This window comes from Liolophura sinensis, chromosome 7 (assembly GCF_032854445.1).
Source record: "Liolophura sinensis isolate JHLJ2023 chromosome 7, CUHK_Ljap_v2, whole genome shotgun sequence".
NCBI classification, from domain to species: Eukaryota; Metazoa; Mollusca; class Polyplacophora; order Chitonida; family Chitonidae; genus Liolophura; species Liolophura sinensis.
The window spans coordinates 53,268,209-53,286,879 of record NC_088301.1 but is presented as its reverse complement, the minus strand read 5'-3'; the positions used below and the strand labels follow the sequence as shown (position 1 = coordinate 53,286,879).

General features: G+C 35.7%; 1 protein-coding gene across 1 annotated transcript; it reads right to left on the bottom strand.

The window, feature by feature from the left end:
• Nucleotides 1–641: 641 nt before the first annotated feature.
• Nucleotides 642–17,906, bottom strand: LOC135471496 (protein MCM10 homolog). The gene is made up of 19 exons (XM_064750752.1): nucleotides 17,749–17,906; nucleotides 17,142–17,350; nucleotides 16,427–16,537; nucleotides 15,928–16,059; nucleotides 15,099–15,222; nucleotides 12,005–12,167; nucleotides 10,190–10,348; nucleotides 9,785–9,912; nucleotides 9,337–9,417; nucleotides 8,393–8,485; nucleotides 7,546–7,710; nucleotides 7,169–7,248; nucleotides 6,669–6,916; nucleotides 5,165–5,297; nucleotides 3,964–4,091; nucleotides 2,845–2,958; nucleotides 2,331–2,479; nucleotides 1,673–1,715; nucleotides 642–1,289 (listed from the first exon to the last, which is right to left on the bottom strand). The coding sequence occupies exons 3-19, from the start codon at nucleotides 16,431–16,433 to the stop codon at nucleotides 1,206–1,208; spliced, it is 2,031 nt and encodes a 676-aa protein (XP_064606822.1). The 5' UTR covers nucleotides 16,434–16,537; nucleotides 17,142–17,350; nucleotides 17,749–17,906; the 3' UTR covers nucleotides 642–1,205.
• Between the last annotated feature and the right edge of the window lie 765 nt (nucleotides 17,907–18,671).

Below are 18,671 nucleotides of genomic sequence, written 5' to 3'. Positions count from 1 at the left end.
ACGAGATGTCCAAGAAATATCAAGGGAGTTAATAAGTGGTCCACGCTTGGTCACATACACCGTAGTTATTCCCCTTTCACATTTTTTATAATTTCGACAACACGACGGAGTAAAATGAAATTGCAGTTAAAAATTAGTAGCTAACATCACCGGTTACCACTTAGGCCTTAGCCTATAGACATCCGGTAAACAGGCCAGGCAGGCAGATGAATCCCCATTCTTAAACCCCCATCCTTACAGAGAAGGAAATAAACAAATCTAACCAGACAGGTGTTCCTCATACTGGACATTTTATATTATAAACAAATTTACCCGTCAGAGCCGCATGCCTATCGTGGGCACTAGTATATTACACTGTAAACTCTTGTACTGGTACAAGAGTGTCTTGATCATCAAGGTCACTGGTTTGAATACACACCCTGCGGTTTCGGGTGTTCTTTTTTTTCTCCATCAACAACCATGAGCACCCTTGTGTATTAGTAAAATATTCTTCAGTACAGCATAAAACCTCAAAATAAAAAAAGACAAAACATTTGGCTACAACAAATGTCCGCAACAATCACCAAGACCAACTTGTTCCTCATGTTTGTACATTTTATATAAGATTGCAGATGTACAGTATATACCTTATTTTATTCTAAAGCTAACATAATGTTTCACCACACATGAATATATATAACAGGAACAAATAATTGCATGGAAATTTTATTTACAAACAAGTTGAGGATGTGGTAAAAATCTCTCAAATACTATAAAACATGGATATAAGCCAAATGATTTAAATATTCACTTTACTGGAGTTTTCACAGATACTTTTTTTTTCTCTGTAAACATGTATATAACAAATTACAAATCAATGCCCCTCAATCCACGTAACTGACTACCATGGTCTAAAAATAAATAATGTCCTGACAATATTTTTCACAATAAAAGCAGGAAATTTTTGCAATGAGTGCTGTTATGAAAAATTACATATTATTTTAGTATATCCTGATAGCTGATTCTATTCATCATTTACCTTCAGTTGTCATATACAAAAGTAATTCTGGTGTGAACATTAACCCTTAACTAAACCTTATATGTAAGGACAAATACAATGCAACATTAACCTTGCAAAATTGCCGGCTATTTTTCCTGTCTGTATATCATTTTTGATTTAAAAAGTCTTCAATCCAAGCTTATCTTTCACAATCAATGAGGAGTGATCATTTAATCTGACTGTCTAGAAATTTCTGTGTGTCACCGGTGACATGTAAAATCTCTGATTCCAACTTTGGCCCTTCCTTCTCCTAGAGACAGAAACATAAGCAACATAAGTTCAAAAAAACATTATTCTACATAAAGTTAACAATCAGCAATATAACATAAAAAAGAACATTTCATCGCCAAAGTTGAATCACATTCATTTCATAAACCTACAAGATCTACACATACAAGCCGAGCTCTCATTGCTGTTAGGGCCTTGTTGACAAAGGCTGATGTATAGGCCAGGCACTTCTGTTTCCTCCACCAAAACTCTTGAGTATTGTGTTCAACAACAATTAAATACATAAATTAGATATGAAATTTGACGATTTGATCAACAATATCTAAATGTGGCAGAGTGAGCTTTGGGGACATTTAAGTTTGCTCTGACAGTCACAAAGAGAACACTGTGTACACTTTGACTTACCTTCCACATGGATGTCTTAATGAAGGATTTCCCTTTGCAGCTCCTGTAAGGTTATGAAAATAATAAATACATAGAAAAATTACTCTCGAAAATTTAACTGGGGGCCTTTGTTGCCTTAGCTTGCTTAAAAGGACTTTGACTGGATCAATGAGACTAGATTACCGTTTCCACCTCCTACTTAAAAGTCAGCTGGTTTGTTAATTACCAAGCCAGTTGTTATGTGTTTTACATGGCTTTTACATGGCATTTACATGGCTTTTACATGGCATTTACAGCGTCTTACTGATCTATAAACCTGATCTCCATCTTTTAAGTAAAACATTCGTGAACACGGCATAAAACAACAATAAGATCCAGTTAACAACCTAAAATTTTGCCTAAAACTAAGACTAAGTTATTTATTTTGCCATGATGTGGTAGTTTCCTTGATCCTAGAAAGGTGTTTTGGAACTTGTTTGGAAGGTAGGATAATATCCTACTGGAAACTTGTAAATTTCAATACTTTCAAAACTTTAAGCCATGGTATTACATGAAGAAAGAAATTTGCCAAAAAGGTAGTCTCTTACTCTTACTCTTGAAAGTGATATGGACACCCAATAAAATCTAGCAGTCTCACTGTCATGATATATTCCAGTTTGTATGACTGGAGAACACTTACCTGCAAGGTAGAGTGGGATACCGATGAAGTGTCATTGTTCTGGTGTTACAGTCTTGACACTTAAAAAACCTCTTCATGCCCTTGATCTGATTGACCTTGTGACCCTCAGCCTTGCAGAGGTCAGAGATTGACAAAGCTGTGTACTTACACTGTAACAAATAACAACCCAGGAAGAGAAATTAAATAAAGTGATATAACACAATCTTCATCACAACCAGTTATAGGAATAAGTGGCACATTCCATTACATAATGCCATATACAATGTACATGTATGTGAAGATGTGATCAAATATACTGGGAGGAAACAGCTGAAGTTTTGAAACTGCTTGTATTGCACATTGCTAAAGCTCATGGTTCATATTAACAGATGTCAAAAAGTAAATATTTCTTCACAAGGATTGGTACACTTTGTAAAGCCTTTCACATATTTTAAGATATAGATTGTTTCAAGAAGAGTGAATAGCCTGCCAAAAGTATGTTGTCCCTGAGTGGAAACCTGAAAACAATAGTTACCTGTTGACATGTATAGGCAGTGCACTTTATCTGTGTTATATCCAACATTTGCTGCTCACACTTTTCCTTTTTTTCCAGCTCTGTAAAGTACTTTTCATGCCTTTCGGCTTCCAACTGTGTACAAAAAAACAGGTGTTGATAATCACCAATACATATTTATTCATTCACATCACGTTAAAGGATAATAATTTTTTGTCTCTGACAGGAAAAAATTAATATACAGAGGTGTAACATAACAGATGCACTTTTTAAAGGAAAAGACCTCAGAAAAGATCTAAGTAAGCATCACTAAATAGACCACTTAAAACCATGCATACATATACTTTTATTTATTTTTTAGATTTTTTGTGAAAAGAGTTCAAACATTTGAATTCTAATATGGGCTTTATAGATCATACTATCAGCGTTTAGGAACTCTGACATCACAGGAAATTTTTTGCACTCTAATCACAACACTGAATGTTTTAACTCTTTTTACCCATGAATTACAGATTATTGAAATGATGTTCCCAAAAATCCCTTCCTTCAACATCAGGAAAAAAGGTGATGTGACATCAGAGTTCCTAGATACTTTCAGTATGCTCATAAAGCCGACCAATGTAATAAAATATCTGAATGTCTTTCAATACAGTTTAAAAAATCTGAAAAAATAAATGAAAGTATTTTTATGCATAGTTTTCAGTTGCCTGAATAATGAACCTTACTTTATACTTTTTAGCTTTCTTTTACTTTAAGACCTCTTCACACATTCCCATTTGTGTATCAAAAAAACAAAATCCAAGCCAAATTTAATGCACTGCATCAACTAATTTTAGCCGCATGCTTAACATTACTTGGGCGAGATTTTTATTTAGTTTTTCATTCCACCTTGTAATAAAATGCTTTAGCTTAGCATACTAATGGTACCAGTTGAAACAACATGCACAACAACTCAACAAAACCAACAGTAAAGTTTCAATTAATATCATTAAATAGGCATGATATAAAAATCTCACTTGATTTCTTGTATCAGAAAAATATTTTACTAATTCCATTTGTGACGCAAACATAATCCCATTGCAAAATCATCTAAAATTGTTTGAGTAAACAATGACACTGAACTGTACAGAACAAATTTACCTGCGCCAAAGCTCCAGCATGTGATGACTTTGCCTTTAGCAAACCTTGAATAGCCTCAGAATTCAGATCTACATTTCCTAAATATCGAGACCTTTTCTGGACTGGTTCCTCAATCCTTTCAGGGGACTCTTCAGTCAAAAAACAGACATTCAAGATAAGAACATCATCAAATCATTAACATTTAAGATTCTTGGAGATTTCTTATCTGCAGTATATACACTTCATACACACACTTTTGCCGAGTACAACATCAATGAAGGAGAACCAAATAGCTACCCATGTGCTGATAAATAAGGATGGTTTTAACAATCTTTAAACAAATGCACATCACAAGGGAGATTAATTACTTGTCATTTAAGTAATCGCAGCAGTCATGGTGTTGGGTTGGTTATTGTTGATTAGTCTGAATTCTCAGGATGCCCGGGTTAAATCACTGAAAACTGAGGCCCTTTGACAGGGCCAATAAAACATTAAAAAAATAGACAAACTTAGACAATCCATAAACTAAAAGCTTTTGGATATACATATGCAAAGATTTTTATTTATCTCAACAATAGTTGAGATTTCATTTATGGTAGTATGAAATGGTTTTAAGTGAAATATAAATAACAGTTCAAACACAACTGAGATCAGAATATCCAATGTAGCCTAATTCTGCAACCTTTTCAACTGCCTCCACAACCAATATTTTGAAACATTCTGAGAAAACCATGGGATGTAGAGAAATAAATTGCATAGTTTTTTGAAGCTTGCATGTTTAATGACACAAACAGATTATTTTAGCATAATTGCTTTAGTGGTTGAAAACGTTGAAGATTTACATTAAACAAATTTTATCTACATCATATCTGACAGCAACAGTTGTAGTTAACAGTTGTATCTAAATGTCAATAGTCTCAGCATTATCACCCAGTCACTAATATTACCCAATAATCTCAGCTAATCCAAGACTTACCAATTAAATCTACACATGAAGGTTTAATATCCATAATTTGCTTGAACTTCATCACAGAAAGCAACAGCCTGGGCTACAATTTCTCAAAGAGTTAATGTAATATTTCTTTGATTGATGTCAAGCCTTCTCTTGGACAGAGATTACCCTAAATGACTAGTGTGAAATTCAATGCAACAGTGTTTAAAATCCTCAAAATTAAAATGTTTTATAATCCAGTAAGCCCAGGACTAAGGAAAGCACCTTTACCTGCTTCCAGATGATCAGCCACTCTTTTTCTCACTCGATTCTCACTTTGTGGTGAGGTCTTCGATTTCCGCACAGCATTTGGATCTTCCTTGGAGATGCCGCCTTTGGCTAGCACTTTGGCAATTGCCTGTTTCTGAGAAAAATAATTTGCAGATTTTAGACTTTTTACACTTCCTACATAATTTTATATTTTATTCATTGAATTTCAATTATATGTTAACGCCGACATACTCAGTATCATACCTCTTGAGAAAACATATACATATACGTACCACATTACTCAATGACTATAATGTATGAAATGTTTCAAGGTTAAACTACAATGTAATGGAATGCAGAATGATGTTATTTAAGACATAAAACTTAGTTAGCCGTGCTCAAATCACCAAGATAATGCACTTCAGACGGGAGTTGTCCACTGTTTGAGAGGGAGGGGCCACATTTATTTCTATTCTAACATACCATTATGAAATAATGGAGCCATTAGAGGGAAAAAATAACACTTAAAACAACCGCTCTCCCCTTTTCATTAATATTAAATGGTCTAGGTTGTTTTGTTGATTCCAATGAAATGGGTGGGAAATACATCACCCAATCAGACCAAGGCTTGTGACAGTTATTGACCAATAACTGCACATCTCTCTCAGTTCGAGCTCTTAATTTGAACATAACAGTTTTGCTACGACAGAGGAATGATGATTTTAAGTCAAACTAATATAAAACTGTCAGAAAGGAACCATTTATTTCCTGGAAAAACTTCAATTGAAGCATAAATTGAAGGTGTTTCCTGAGATAGTAGTGTTGCCGAGAATTTGATGACCATGTGGAGACGATTTTGGCAGACTAACTTCGTCAACTCTGGTTAATCTCTGTGTCTGGGTGACTGCAGGTATGGAGCCAGGTGCACTGACACAAGTCACAGAGGCATCCGACGACTGGGAGGATGAAACGGTTGAGTGTAAAACATTGTTCTTCAGATGACCTGTAGCTGTATGTAACTCATCAGGCTGGACTCGTTCCAGTGGCCAGTTACGAACACCAGGGTAGCTCAGAACAATGGCTGCACACATCACTGTTACGCTTATCCAGATATAGTACCTAGATGCTTGTTGTTTGATGCCACCTCTTTATATCTCATACACAGGATAGGTGCCTATTGGCCACAAGATGTCAGTTACGGTAAATAATTCACCTTAAACCTGACTGCCTGACCAATTATATGTGAATTCATTTTGCCTTTGTCCTCGGAAAATGTGAACTGTCAAATTCTGAAGAAAGCAGACATTCAGACAGCACAACCCAGCCCCTCTATTTTATTAACGAAATGAAACTGTTCGTGCGTCCATGAAGAGGATGGCAACTGTGTATAGATTGTCGATTTGGTCACCACTGCTTTTAGTGTTAAAGTTTTTGGATGTATGTTAGAATAAAGGTTTGCCAGCAAAACTAAATAATGGTGTGCTGGTTTGAGAACTAACTTTAGAGGTTACAATGACAGGCTTACTTTTGCTAGCTCCGTGTTTTTTGGGCGCATTGGCCTTGGTGTGTCTTTATGAATATAGGGACGTTCTTGAGGTGAACTTCCAAATACAATATCCTGGCCTGGCTTTAAACCTCGGCCCAACTGGGGCCCAGATGTTAATCCTCCAGACTGTTTGGTGCACCGTTGCTTGAGCCGGTTTGCCTGCTGCTTATGTTGTTTGAGCAGTTCACCAGGTGATATAGACACCACCTGGACCTTTCCAGATTGTTCTACAAAGATTCATTGAGACAATGTCATATATAACTCTTAGATGAACAGTTTGATTCCGAATAACATATGATAATGAGCTCATTTTCATTAAAATTGTATACAAGATTTGTGTTTTTCAAGTTACAAAGAAAACTTGGCTTTGAGGGAGAACATGCTGTATTACAGAAGATCTACATGTATAACGTATGTAAAAGCTTTCCAGAGCTATTTACATGTATTACGACTGAAAACATCGAATAAAAAATATGTACTTTCGCTGGCATTTTCCTTCTTGATGAGATGTTTCACAAGATTCAAGGAACCAACAGTGGGTGTGCTCAAGAAGTCTAAGCTGAAAAACAAATTTTTATTATGGATTAATTACAATTTCAATAAACCTTTTATTTCATTATTTGGCGACACATATGAAATATAGGAAATGTACAAATACTATATAAATGAAACATGGTTACAAGAATTTGAACAGCAGATGGAAATCATACTAAATAATTCTCCAACAAAATACCTTATATTTTCTTGTACTATTAGCTCTATAAATCGTTAAAATAAACACACATTAATATGTATACTTCAGTCTAATAACATGGAATAGACGCTCACAAAACTACAGATTTACAGTGATACTCACAATGGTTGTTCTTTTATCATTTCCGTTCCCATCCCCTTATCATCCTTTACTGGTGCAAGTTCATGTAAAGTTAAGGTTGTTACTTTCCCCTTGGATGAAGAAGAGTTGTGTCGTTGAAGCTGTTGCAAGTTTACACCTTTCTTGGTAGTGGCTTTACCAGAAGACCTAAAACAATAATTGTAATGTTTTTAAGATACAAATATTTAAAGACACAGACAAATGTTTTTGTAAAGCTGCAAGAGAAATCAATTAAAATGGAGTACATGGAAAGCCACCTACTTAATTTTCAGTATATAAGGAAAGGGGAACTTGCACATCCAACGAAACATGCGATATCCCTTGGCTTAAGTCTGCCTATCAAACTATTGTGTATCCAGTGTTCTACACAGATATCGGTCTCAAAGGTTTCTCATGATAGTTAAAAAGCTGAAATCTGGAGAACAGGTAAGAGTTATTTAACAGAGATTAGAATTGCCAAAATAATCTTTACGCTCTCTAGGATCCAATATACATACCCTAATTCCATGACCTAGTCACAAATGAAAGAGCCACTTTCAGGGCAATTTATGCATATATATATATATATATATATAATCTGATTTGAAGACAAACTACATCGCTTGGATTGGGCATGTGCAGGGCTTTACAAGCAGTATCATTTCATCAGTCTACACAGAATGATGCCCTCAGAATATGCCTGAATAAACACCTTGCAAACATGCTAAAATGTTGAAGATTTACAGTAGAAGTTTACGTCCATATTAACACACAGTGAACAAATATGTTAAGCTAGTAAATGCACTGGGATTGTTAAACTGGCCCCTTATATATAACCATATTTACATACGGAAGTGTAGAGAACGTCTGACCACCATAAAATACATGTGATCCAGTGGGAATTATCTTCTTGCTGAAGGACTTCGGAACCACTCCGGTGAACCTTAAAGAAGATGCAAATATACAGGTTACAAGTTACAAGACTGACAGACTGATTGGTGTTTAATGCCAACAGGTTCGGTTAAAAAGGTTTAGAGCAAACTTCCAGGCACATGTACCTGACGAACGTCTTGACTCTAGCGAGAGCTGGATTCACACAAATGATCTAATTGGTCAAGCGTCTGATAGAGAAAATCAGTGTTTTATCCACCTGAGCTACCAAGGCAGAGGACTTTTCTTCTCACCTGTCAAGGATTCCTAGAATCTTTTTTCAAAACATATATTTGCTAGGACATAGCTGAAATATTGTTGAAGTGATGTTAAGTCATAATCATTAATTCAATCAATCCTGTATGCAAATTAAATCTTCAACCTACAGAAAACATCAACATTTACTTTCACACATTTGTAATATTAACTGAAATGGCGGTATACATCCCGATGCACAGCTTTCAAGTTATTAAACATTAATGCAACTAATTAACAGTTAATGTATTATCATTCTTTGAAACTTGACTTTTCGGGATGAAAATTGACCAAAACCACCCCAGTTTTCAAACCATAAAGACCAGTGATATGCACCAATTTTTAGCACTAGAATCTATACTATACCCAGAAAATGTAACTCCAAATACTGATGAATGACCCAATTACACGCATACAGTTCTGGATACACGCACAGTACAGTTCTGGATACACGCACAGTGCAGTTCTGGATACACGCACAGTGCAGTTCTGGATACACGCACAGTGCAGACCTGGATACACGTACAGTGCAGTTCTGGATACACACACAGTGCAGTTCTGGATTTATACTGGATTTTGAAGTTCATTTACACATAACATTTTTCTTACCCAGACTGCAGGTCAGTTCGCTTGGCACTTGTTCTCTTGTACACAGACTGAACATGGTAGGTGCAATACTCGCTTTGTTTCCTAATAAAATCACAACCATGTGAGTTTTATCTAAAAAATATTCTCGAAACTACAACCTGTACAAAAGTTTATAAAGATAATGATAGGTGTTGTGAGTAGCACATATCTGCAATTTTGTTTCTACAAAGATGAAGCATTATAAATCTTGATGTTTTCAACTGCTCAAATCTGAAGAAGATTTATCTGAATATATATTCTATATAGTGTAAACACTATGAGTTAAGTTGCTAGAAACCTTTACTGAAGTCGAAAAAATTACTTGCAAGGCAAGTGTGTCAAAATATCCTCAGACTTGAAATATAAAATAATACCTCAATACATAAAAGCCACCTGATATATGTTGTAAATGTAATGATTTCCCGCTTACTTGTTGATGAAGTTAGTGCACATTTTTCCTGTCTTCGTAGTGCCTTTACAGATCCCCAAATCTTTGGACTGACCAATTATAAGCATCTGACCAGGGTGATCAATGGTGAAGGAATTTTCTGACTGAAACTGGATGTAATCGTCAATTACTTGGTTTCCGTAATGCAAAATCATCCAGAGCTAGCAACGCTTGGTCGCTTTTCATAATCTACCAGAAACTTCATGGTCTTTTCATAACAACCACTGTCCTCAGGCTTACTAAAGAGTTACTTTTCTGTTTGAGGGTATATTTTGACACATGAATTTTACATTGCGTTGTATTCAATAGGACAGTCATTCCCAAATTTACTAAATATTAAAGTGTGAAATGAGCAATATTTACATATGTTGAGAATTCAAAACTTACCTTCTCTGCTTTTTGCATTAAGTTTGGGTTTAGTAGGCCCAACACTGTCCCTTGTTGGCATTTCCAGTGTTGTTTATATACATCTTTGAACAAAAAAAATGTCATTGTCTTATCTGTATCCTCAAGATCGCTTAGCTTCCAGATGGAGTAATTGTTACCCTATAGAAAACAGAGGATGAAAAATGCAAGTACGGACAGATTATTATAGCCCAAATCACCGGGTGGTGAGAAACGCATAAATGGCACAGTTTCCATCCAAAATATTTACAGAGAAAGGCTAACATGGAAATAATTTTCATGTTGGTGGAGAATATGATGGCAAATCTTCCTGCTATTCACATTGTCAAAAAATTTTTTAGATAGCTGTTTTTGTACTGTACAAAACTGTAGAACACTGTCAAAATACTATTTACAACTATACTGAATTTTATCCTGTTTCCTGGCGAAGCAGTCATGAACCATTTTCTCCAGGAAAAAGGATAAATTCAGTATCCATCAAGCACGGATGGGGTAACTGATTTATTTCTAGGAGCAGCCTTACGATTACAGAAAAATAAGCTTAGAGAAAATGCCCATGCAATGGGGCACTAAAATGTAACACAAAAGATCTCGATTTCAGACAAACATTGGCTTAATTTTTTTTTAATTAGGTTAATGTCTTTGTCCAGATTTCACATAAATATGATTCAAGTGCTCAGAATAGGGATATCAGAGACATTTCAGAAGCTTTACATGTACATGAAAACTCATTTCAACTCATTTTAAACAGCACTGATACCCAAAATTTTCTGTAACCGAAGTGCTTAACTTTGAAGAGTTACAGAGTACACTACTCCGTAGCCCAATTTCTCCAATCTTAGTAATACGTCCATATACAAGTAAAATAAAAAAATGAATCTGCCATATACTGCAGGAAATCAGGTCGCAGCGTGACATCAAACATTGTTCAACCGACAAACTGACAAAGGAAAGTTCAAGTTCTGCAAGACAGGAATGTAAAACATTTGTGTTCTATTTTAGCACTACTTTTGAAAATGGTAGTGGGTGACCTAAAGATGTTACATCCAGAGAATACTGGCAACAGATATGATTGTCTAAGTAGTCGATGAAAGTCACAAAAGAGGTGGTTTTGTCCACTTCGCTCCAGTGAATTTAGACCAAGTGAGAAATTGTTGTACAGGTAAGTGGTACGTATTGCTGGATATCCGAGGCTGATATGGAGATTTTTGTCAGACTTCTAAACTGGTCTGGGTTCTGCTGAGGATTACACGGATGGGTCCTATCACCTATGTTACTGCATGGTCAGAAATAAAACAGGAATCCATGCACAGGTAGGCCAAGGTACCCAAACGCATTCACGTAACCTTCAAAACTCCTACACTTAGCCGAATTTTAAAATACAGCAACTTTTCCTTCTTGTACTAGATTGTAAGTACTCTCCAAATTACTGGCATATTTTACTTGTTTTTTTTTTGATGATATTGTCAACTTGCTGACAATATTTTTGTTCAGATGTTAAAATTATTGTGACCTTTTGATAGGGTCATGCAGGTTAAGTGAGTGATGAACATTTACCCACAATGCAAGCTAACCCAGAATCCACTGCACGTAGAAATTAAGAACATTGTCCTTGTTCCGCTGCTTATTTCTAAGCTTGGAAGGTCAAAGGTAAAAGGATGGAAACTGAAACGAATGTACCCAGAAATATATGCTTTGTATATCCCTGATGATAATATAACACATGCAGTAAATCACAATTCATGGAATTTTTCACCAATTAACAAACTAATCATGTTCAGATTCCTTAAAACTTACATTGGACGATTTTCTTGTCTCTGACTTGTGAACAATAACCCCAAATGTCACCCAGTTTCCTTCCAGATCAGTTGTGTTCATCTTGAAGCTCAGACGGGACATCTTTATCACCTTTCGTCCATCCATCTTGATGCGCAGCAATTCACTAGACACCTTTGGGTTGCTGTTGGATTTAGACATATATTTGTACATTCATTTAGGATTACATTGTGAAAGCTGATGACTTGGAATTATTCATGCCATTGGACTATGTGTATGTAGCCTTAGAGTTTTTTCTAGCCACTTCATAAATCAACAAGTAAAGTAATTATTATTAAGCTCAGTCCTTAAAAGTATAGAACTGAAGCTGCAAAGCACGTAAATAGCACTTTAAAAAAAGTGAAATATTGTAATTAAGTTACATGTAGGTATCTTAACCAATTAAGCATTTTCAGGCTGATCTGAGTGATTTTCAAAACTGTACAGTTATACTATAGTGTTTCTGTATGTGGGTAAGTAACTTTTGTATCAGTGTCTGTCTTATGGACTAGTGGCTAAATTTGTTTAGTTTCAAACCAGAAAAAAACCCTGTCCTCTTTAGATACATGCCAAGGTAAACTCTATGATTCACACAAGAATAGGTAATGACACACCTAATATCAGGATTGAAAAAAGGCCCATCAATCCTACTGATATGACGCGTAGATTTACCATTCTGTGGAATTGGCAGGACATGACTGGATGTTTGATGATCAACTCTTACTTCAAACCCTACTACATAAAGTACAACCATGAGCAGTCTACATTTCTGACAACAAGTGAATAATAAATCCTGGCACCAGTTTCACTGTTTACATTCCATCTATAATATATTTATATACATATATGTTATGTTTAAGAAATAATGTTCGTGTCAGGGTAGTCTAACAGCAGTTTTATAACAAATTGATGTGGAAGTGTTTAAAATTTGTAAACACTTCCACATCGATTTGATTTAAAACTACTGTTAGACTACCCTGACGCGAACATTATTTCTATTCTATTACCTTGGTAGAAGCAAAATGTATTCATAATTATAACAAAAACGCCACTGCGGTATAGATTAACAGCAAAAAACGCCCCCACTTTCCCTGACACTTTCCCTGTGTTTTACAGGGGGCGTTCAAATGCCATGCTAAATATTACGGACATACTTCACGACTAGAATGGAATGACAAAAAGAATACGTTTGTTTCTCGAAAACAATTCCGACTATAAAATATAGCACTATAAAGTAAAACATCTGCAGGGTTGCTTTCATATTGTCCTGCTTTCAGCTAAGACGTTCTTATCAGGGTGGGCTTCGACAAACACTGACAGTGAGCCGGGGAGGTCGCTCGTTGCTGGCAGCAAGAGTTCGGGCAAATCAAAAAGTTTTCCCAAACTCTGTCTGACAGAGCTAAAGGAGCTGGAAACCTCTCGCATCAGCAAAACGACGACAAAAGTGGGGAGTTCAACTGTTTAAACGTAATTAAAGTCTGAATTACGTACGAAAAAATAATAATTGAAACACACAAAATTAGGTTAACAATAGTTTGACACTGAATTTTATTTGGTTTACTCGTGTAAATGCTTTGCAGTCGTGTTGTATTCTGTATCAAATTCAATAACACTGGGTAACAAATGTTGAAATAATGGAACACTTCAGTTTACATTTTCAATTCAATATTAATTTCTCAACATATGTTGATAAATAACAAAACAATAAAAACATCACAGATATGTGTTTATGCTTATAAGTAAGCAAATAAAGATATTATAATTTATTTGTTGAAGGTATCATGAAAATAAATATGATTTGCATTTATTGCATTGTGAAATACAATGGATGGCTATCACAATTTAAATTTGTAATGACGCAATCTGTACAAAGTTATATGTACATTAAACCAGCCCCGTGCACGTTTCACTCAGTGCGCCGTACCAGTTACATAAAATATACACGTCACACTCATGCATAAAGGTCACATGATGTACCAAATTTGAAGATCTGGGTCAACGGCAATATATTGACGGCAGTCATACAATAGCGTTCGCAAAGAGAAAACATGAGTAAACGGACTGAACATTGTGGATAAAAAAAACAACAGTTTAACTCGGATAAACATCAAACAAGGATTGGGAGTTGAAAAGGACGATCTGCAGCTAGTCTGCTATCCAGAGGATGTGAAGTTGATGTGAGCTCTGCTGTTATTTATTGTTGCATTGTTGAACAGCCCTCCAAAACTTTAAGGCGTGACTGAAAACTGGAATTTTGCCATTTGGATTGTATTGCTATTGTTATGTGTAACATTACAGTCGACAGCGTGGGGCATTTGCACTTGGAGTGGCGTGACTGACATGGGAGTATTTTCACTCAAGGACATTTTCACTTTCAGCATTTTCTGATAACAAACTTGAAGCATGCTGGATAATGCTGATTTCACGGCGTTTTGAAACGGACGGTTTGGTGACATAACTCCCTACACTGGATTCATTGCGGTGGCCTGTCACAGACATAACGTCCATCACAGAAACCCCGGCATCAGCAAGAACTGTGGCTGTCGTAGCCCGGACGCAGTGGTTCGTGTACCGGCGGCTAAGTTTTGCATCGCGGGAAATATCAGACATCATGGATCCGATCTTTTTTAGACCCATTGGTTGATTGCCATACCTTTTCTTGAAACCATTATTATCTCTTTTGTGTGGCATTCAAACGTCCCTATGGGCTTTAAATTATCTGTAACCTGATACTTTTCTTCTTTAAAATAAACGTTCGCTCCGACAGAAAAAACAGCCATTTTTTTTCTTTGTTTATAATTGTCGTCTGCTTTAATCAATGTAAACAACAACCTCTATCCACCCATTTTTTTACAATAGACCCGTCCAGAAGTCAAACGCTTGTCTCGTGATGGGGGGTATCTAACGACTCAGTAATTGTGCACTTGGCATAGAGCCAAGCAGTGCGTTGTATGTAATAAAAAGGAATCGAAGGGTAATAGAATATAATATATATGTTTTATGCAAACATATTATTAACTTACGAAGAAATATTTAACTATGTATGTATCATTCAATACTAAGAGATCAAACTCACATAATACGAATTCCAGCAAAGACCATCACATCATCTGACTCGGTCATAAACTTTGATTCCAGGCTGACAGCTGTGGCCTTGGGCTGCTCTGCTTTGGCCACAACATCCTTTGACTTTATCTTCCCTATCAAAAAATTGGAACAAGGACTGAATCATAATTCTCTCTAATTTTCACATTTGGAAAAAAATGAAAATTCAGGAAAACCTGAATTATTATGTCTGGTAATTAATCAGCAAAGTCGCTTGAGTAGTTCTAGTTGGATAGTACAGACAATTCTTTTTATAATGAAACTATTGCCGCATTTGTAAGTGAAGAGTGTATATGTAACTTAGGCCTTTTGGTCAACATTTTCAAGCCCTAGAAAGCCATGTGCCAGCTACATGTACATGAGTACAAAAATTCTCTTCAATTATTGCTCAAAGAAAACCATTCATAGATGGAGTCAAAGGAAAACAGATTATTTCCTGGTTTGACTTCATGGCTTTCACACCTCTTGGACAAATTTCACAGGATGTCCAGCCGATAACCAGATTGACAAAAAGTGAGCTATCGATAAATTCCATAAATAACACATACCAGAATCAATAAATATGGGTACAGAGATTTCTTCCAGAGTATTGTATCTATCCCTAGATATGAGGTTTGTGTTGCATGCATGTTTATACAGTAGAATATGATAATAAACAAAACAAATAAGAACCCACATGACAAAATTTACCAGTTATTAAGACTTCAACAAAAGTTCGGTAAAATTTGTAAAGCAGCTCTGAAGGGATCAGACATGTGCACATGTGAGTATATATTATTTCATATTCATTAACAACTTACATTTTGCCTCAGGAAGCTGCTTCTTAAACACTGAGGGGCTATAGGAGGTACTGTGAGCTGTTCGTTTTTGCTTACCACCCAGCAGCTTTTTTAATTCTTTTCCCTCTTCACTTAGGGTTGTATTCTTCTCCCCTGAGAAAAAAGAAACAATCCTAAACCATTCAAAATTATAATTTGGTTACAAGCTGTTGACTTACAAAGCACAGACTTGCCTGATTTTTTGTGAAGGATAATTGTTTGGGCTATTCTAAAATAATAGCATAGCTTCAACTGGATTTGTGCTGATGCATTTTTGCCAAAAATCTCTGGTACAGGCAATATTGATGATCTCGGTTTAGAGACAAAGACACACTTTAATTAGCAGTTAAATAAACCATATACTTGTAGGCCTAGACTAGACTGATGATTGTCAGATGTAGACTATTTTAAGTCCAAACAATTCTAATGTCCAGCTTTTAATACAATGTTTGTTTCAGAGAACAATGTCTTAATGACTTGCCTTCCATGTCTTCCCAGTCACTATCACTGTCCGGAAAAAAAACATCATTATTGTCGACACTTGACTTTTTTCCTGTTGAATTTCTTTCACCAACATATTCTGCCACTGATTCTGAAACAAACAGTTAGCATGAGTTAGTTGAATGGGCAGAAATTAACACTTACTCGTGACTGCTTTTAAAGTATCATTTTACTTGTTTAAACAGGATAACTTTGGCACAAATAATAATAAAAATAATAAATAATAATACCAAGGTATTTTACGGGCACAAGTAGAAAACATGTCTACTGCAACACCTGTTATCATAGTCTCACAACTATCTATTTATATTTGTAGGAGTAAAGAAAGAGACAATGTGGTCAGGACTTTTCGCTCAAAGCAAAGTGTGCCCTGGTCCTTAATTGGAAAATTCAGTATTCTTCCAGTCTCTACTGCATGATGTGCTCAGGTCAAGAGATGGATCAGATTTTAAGACCTCAATAATCTGGTAAGAGATGTGATTAATTGAGTCACCAGTGGGCCAACACTGTTTGGCCGCTGGTTTGTCAAAGTGACTGTGAGTGTCGTATAAAGTGGGGACAATAATGGATATGCCATTTACAGACCTCTATCACCCTTTGGTTTTAGTGAAAAAAAGTGAAAAAAGCTAAACCCCACTTGCATTTATCCTTCAGACAAATAAAAAACAACCTAAAAACACTTAAGTTGAACACACCTGTTTCAGTTCCCCCAAATGGAGAGTTTTTTTGACTCAGAACTTCCTTTCTGTTTGGTCGTGTTGTTAGGAAACTGCTTTGACTGACTACACTTATCTCCTTTGGTCAGTGCTTCAGAAAAAGTATGTAGCGCATCCTGGGCTTGTTGAGACTGAAGCACCTGGTTGTTGAAGCCGAAGCATCTGCTCTTGCATTTTTCGCAATTCCTCTGACCATGTTGCAAACAACACAAAAACAAAGTAAAAACGGGGCTCTGTATATAGATCAAACCCACTGGAGTACATGAACATTACAACAAGCCATTGAATAAAGAAAATGAACAAGAGTATCCCTGTGTTTACATAACTCACAAAAATACTCTTATCAGGCAAACTACATGTCTAGGATAAAAAACTGAAATAAGCCACCAGAGTTTATACAAAAAGTGAAACACTAGCAAAATATGCACCACACTGTTGCCAGTATTTCCATATTCAGAAGGTATCAGAAAGAAACATTTTATATAAAGGCAAGCACAGACATTTCAAGGAAATACATATTTTACAGAACAAATACACACTCGGGTACTTCCCATTTTACTCATCTATATATGTTCATCTAACTCACCTTGCAATCTGGCCGTCTCCGTATTTTGAGGGCTTTGACTTGGAGATGGCAACTTAAGAGCATCAGCACAAGGCTTTACATCTTTCGGAGAGTTATTTCTGCTTTTATTATTTTTGTCTTTTGCGTCACTATATATTCCCTTGTTTAAGGGTTGCAAATTTTCCTGTTCCATGATTGAGGCCAAAGCTCCGAGACCAGCTTCCCTCATCAGAATCTACAAAACACATTACATGTAAAAATCATTAGACACCTGCACAAATCCTAATGAATGGTTGCCAAATTGATTTCAGAATCAATCCGACAAAAATTCTATCATGCTAATAGGAACTGAGATCTAGTATTGCATAATTAAACCAAGTACTTGTAGTTTATAATTCATTATGTGTACATGTAGTTTACATGTTTCACCATCAGGCTTGAACAATAACGAAATTAAAATCCACCAATGGGCGGTTCAAGTGAAAATTAGTAAAATTAGTACACGTGTTTAGTTTGTAGATGGCAAGAGAACAAACAAATCAATGACTTTCTCCAAATATTTTCCAAATTCATGATTTTTTTGTGAGAATTCATGACTGGAACAAATCAGGTTATTTTCATCACTGTTGTAACCTTGCTGATATGTCATACAGCGAACTCTCCAACTTGAATTACATGTCAAACATTAAAGATGTTTGACTGAAGTACACTAATTCCTTAACCTTTTCTAATAGAAAAGGGCAATTTACAATGCACTTTATGTACAATTTTACTTGCCTTTGGTGTCAAATGCACATTGTCTGGGTTGGGCAATCAAAAATTTATAATTTTATCAGTTTACATATAATAATGTCATCACAATATGCTTGAATAAACATCTTGCAAACAAACGATAAGCTTGCCGAATTATAGTACCACTCTGTGAATCAAAAATATATAATATA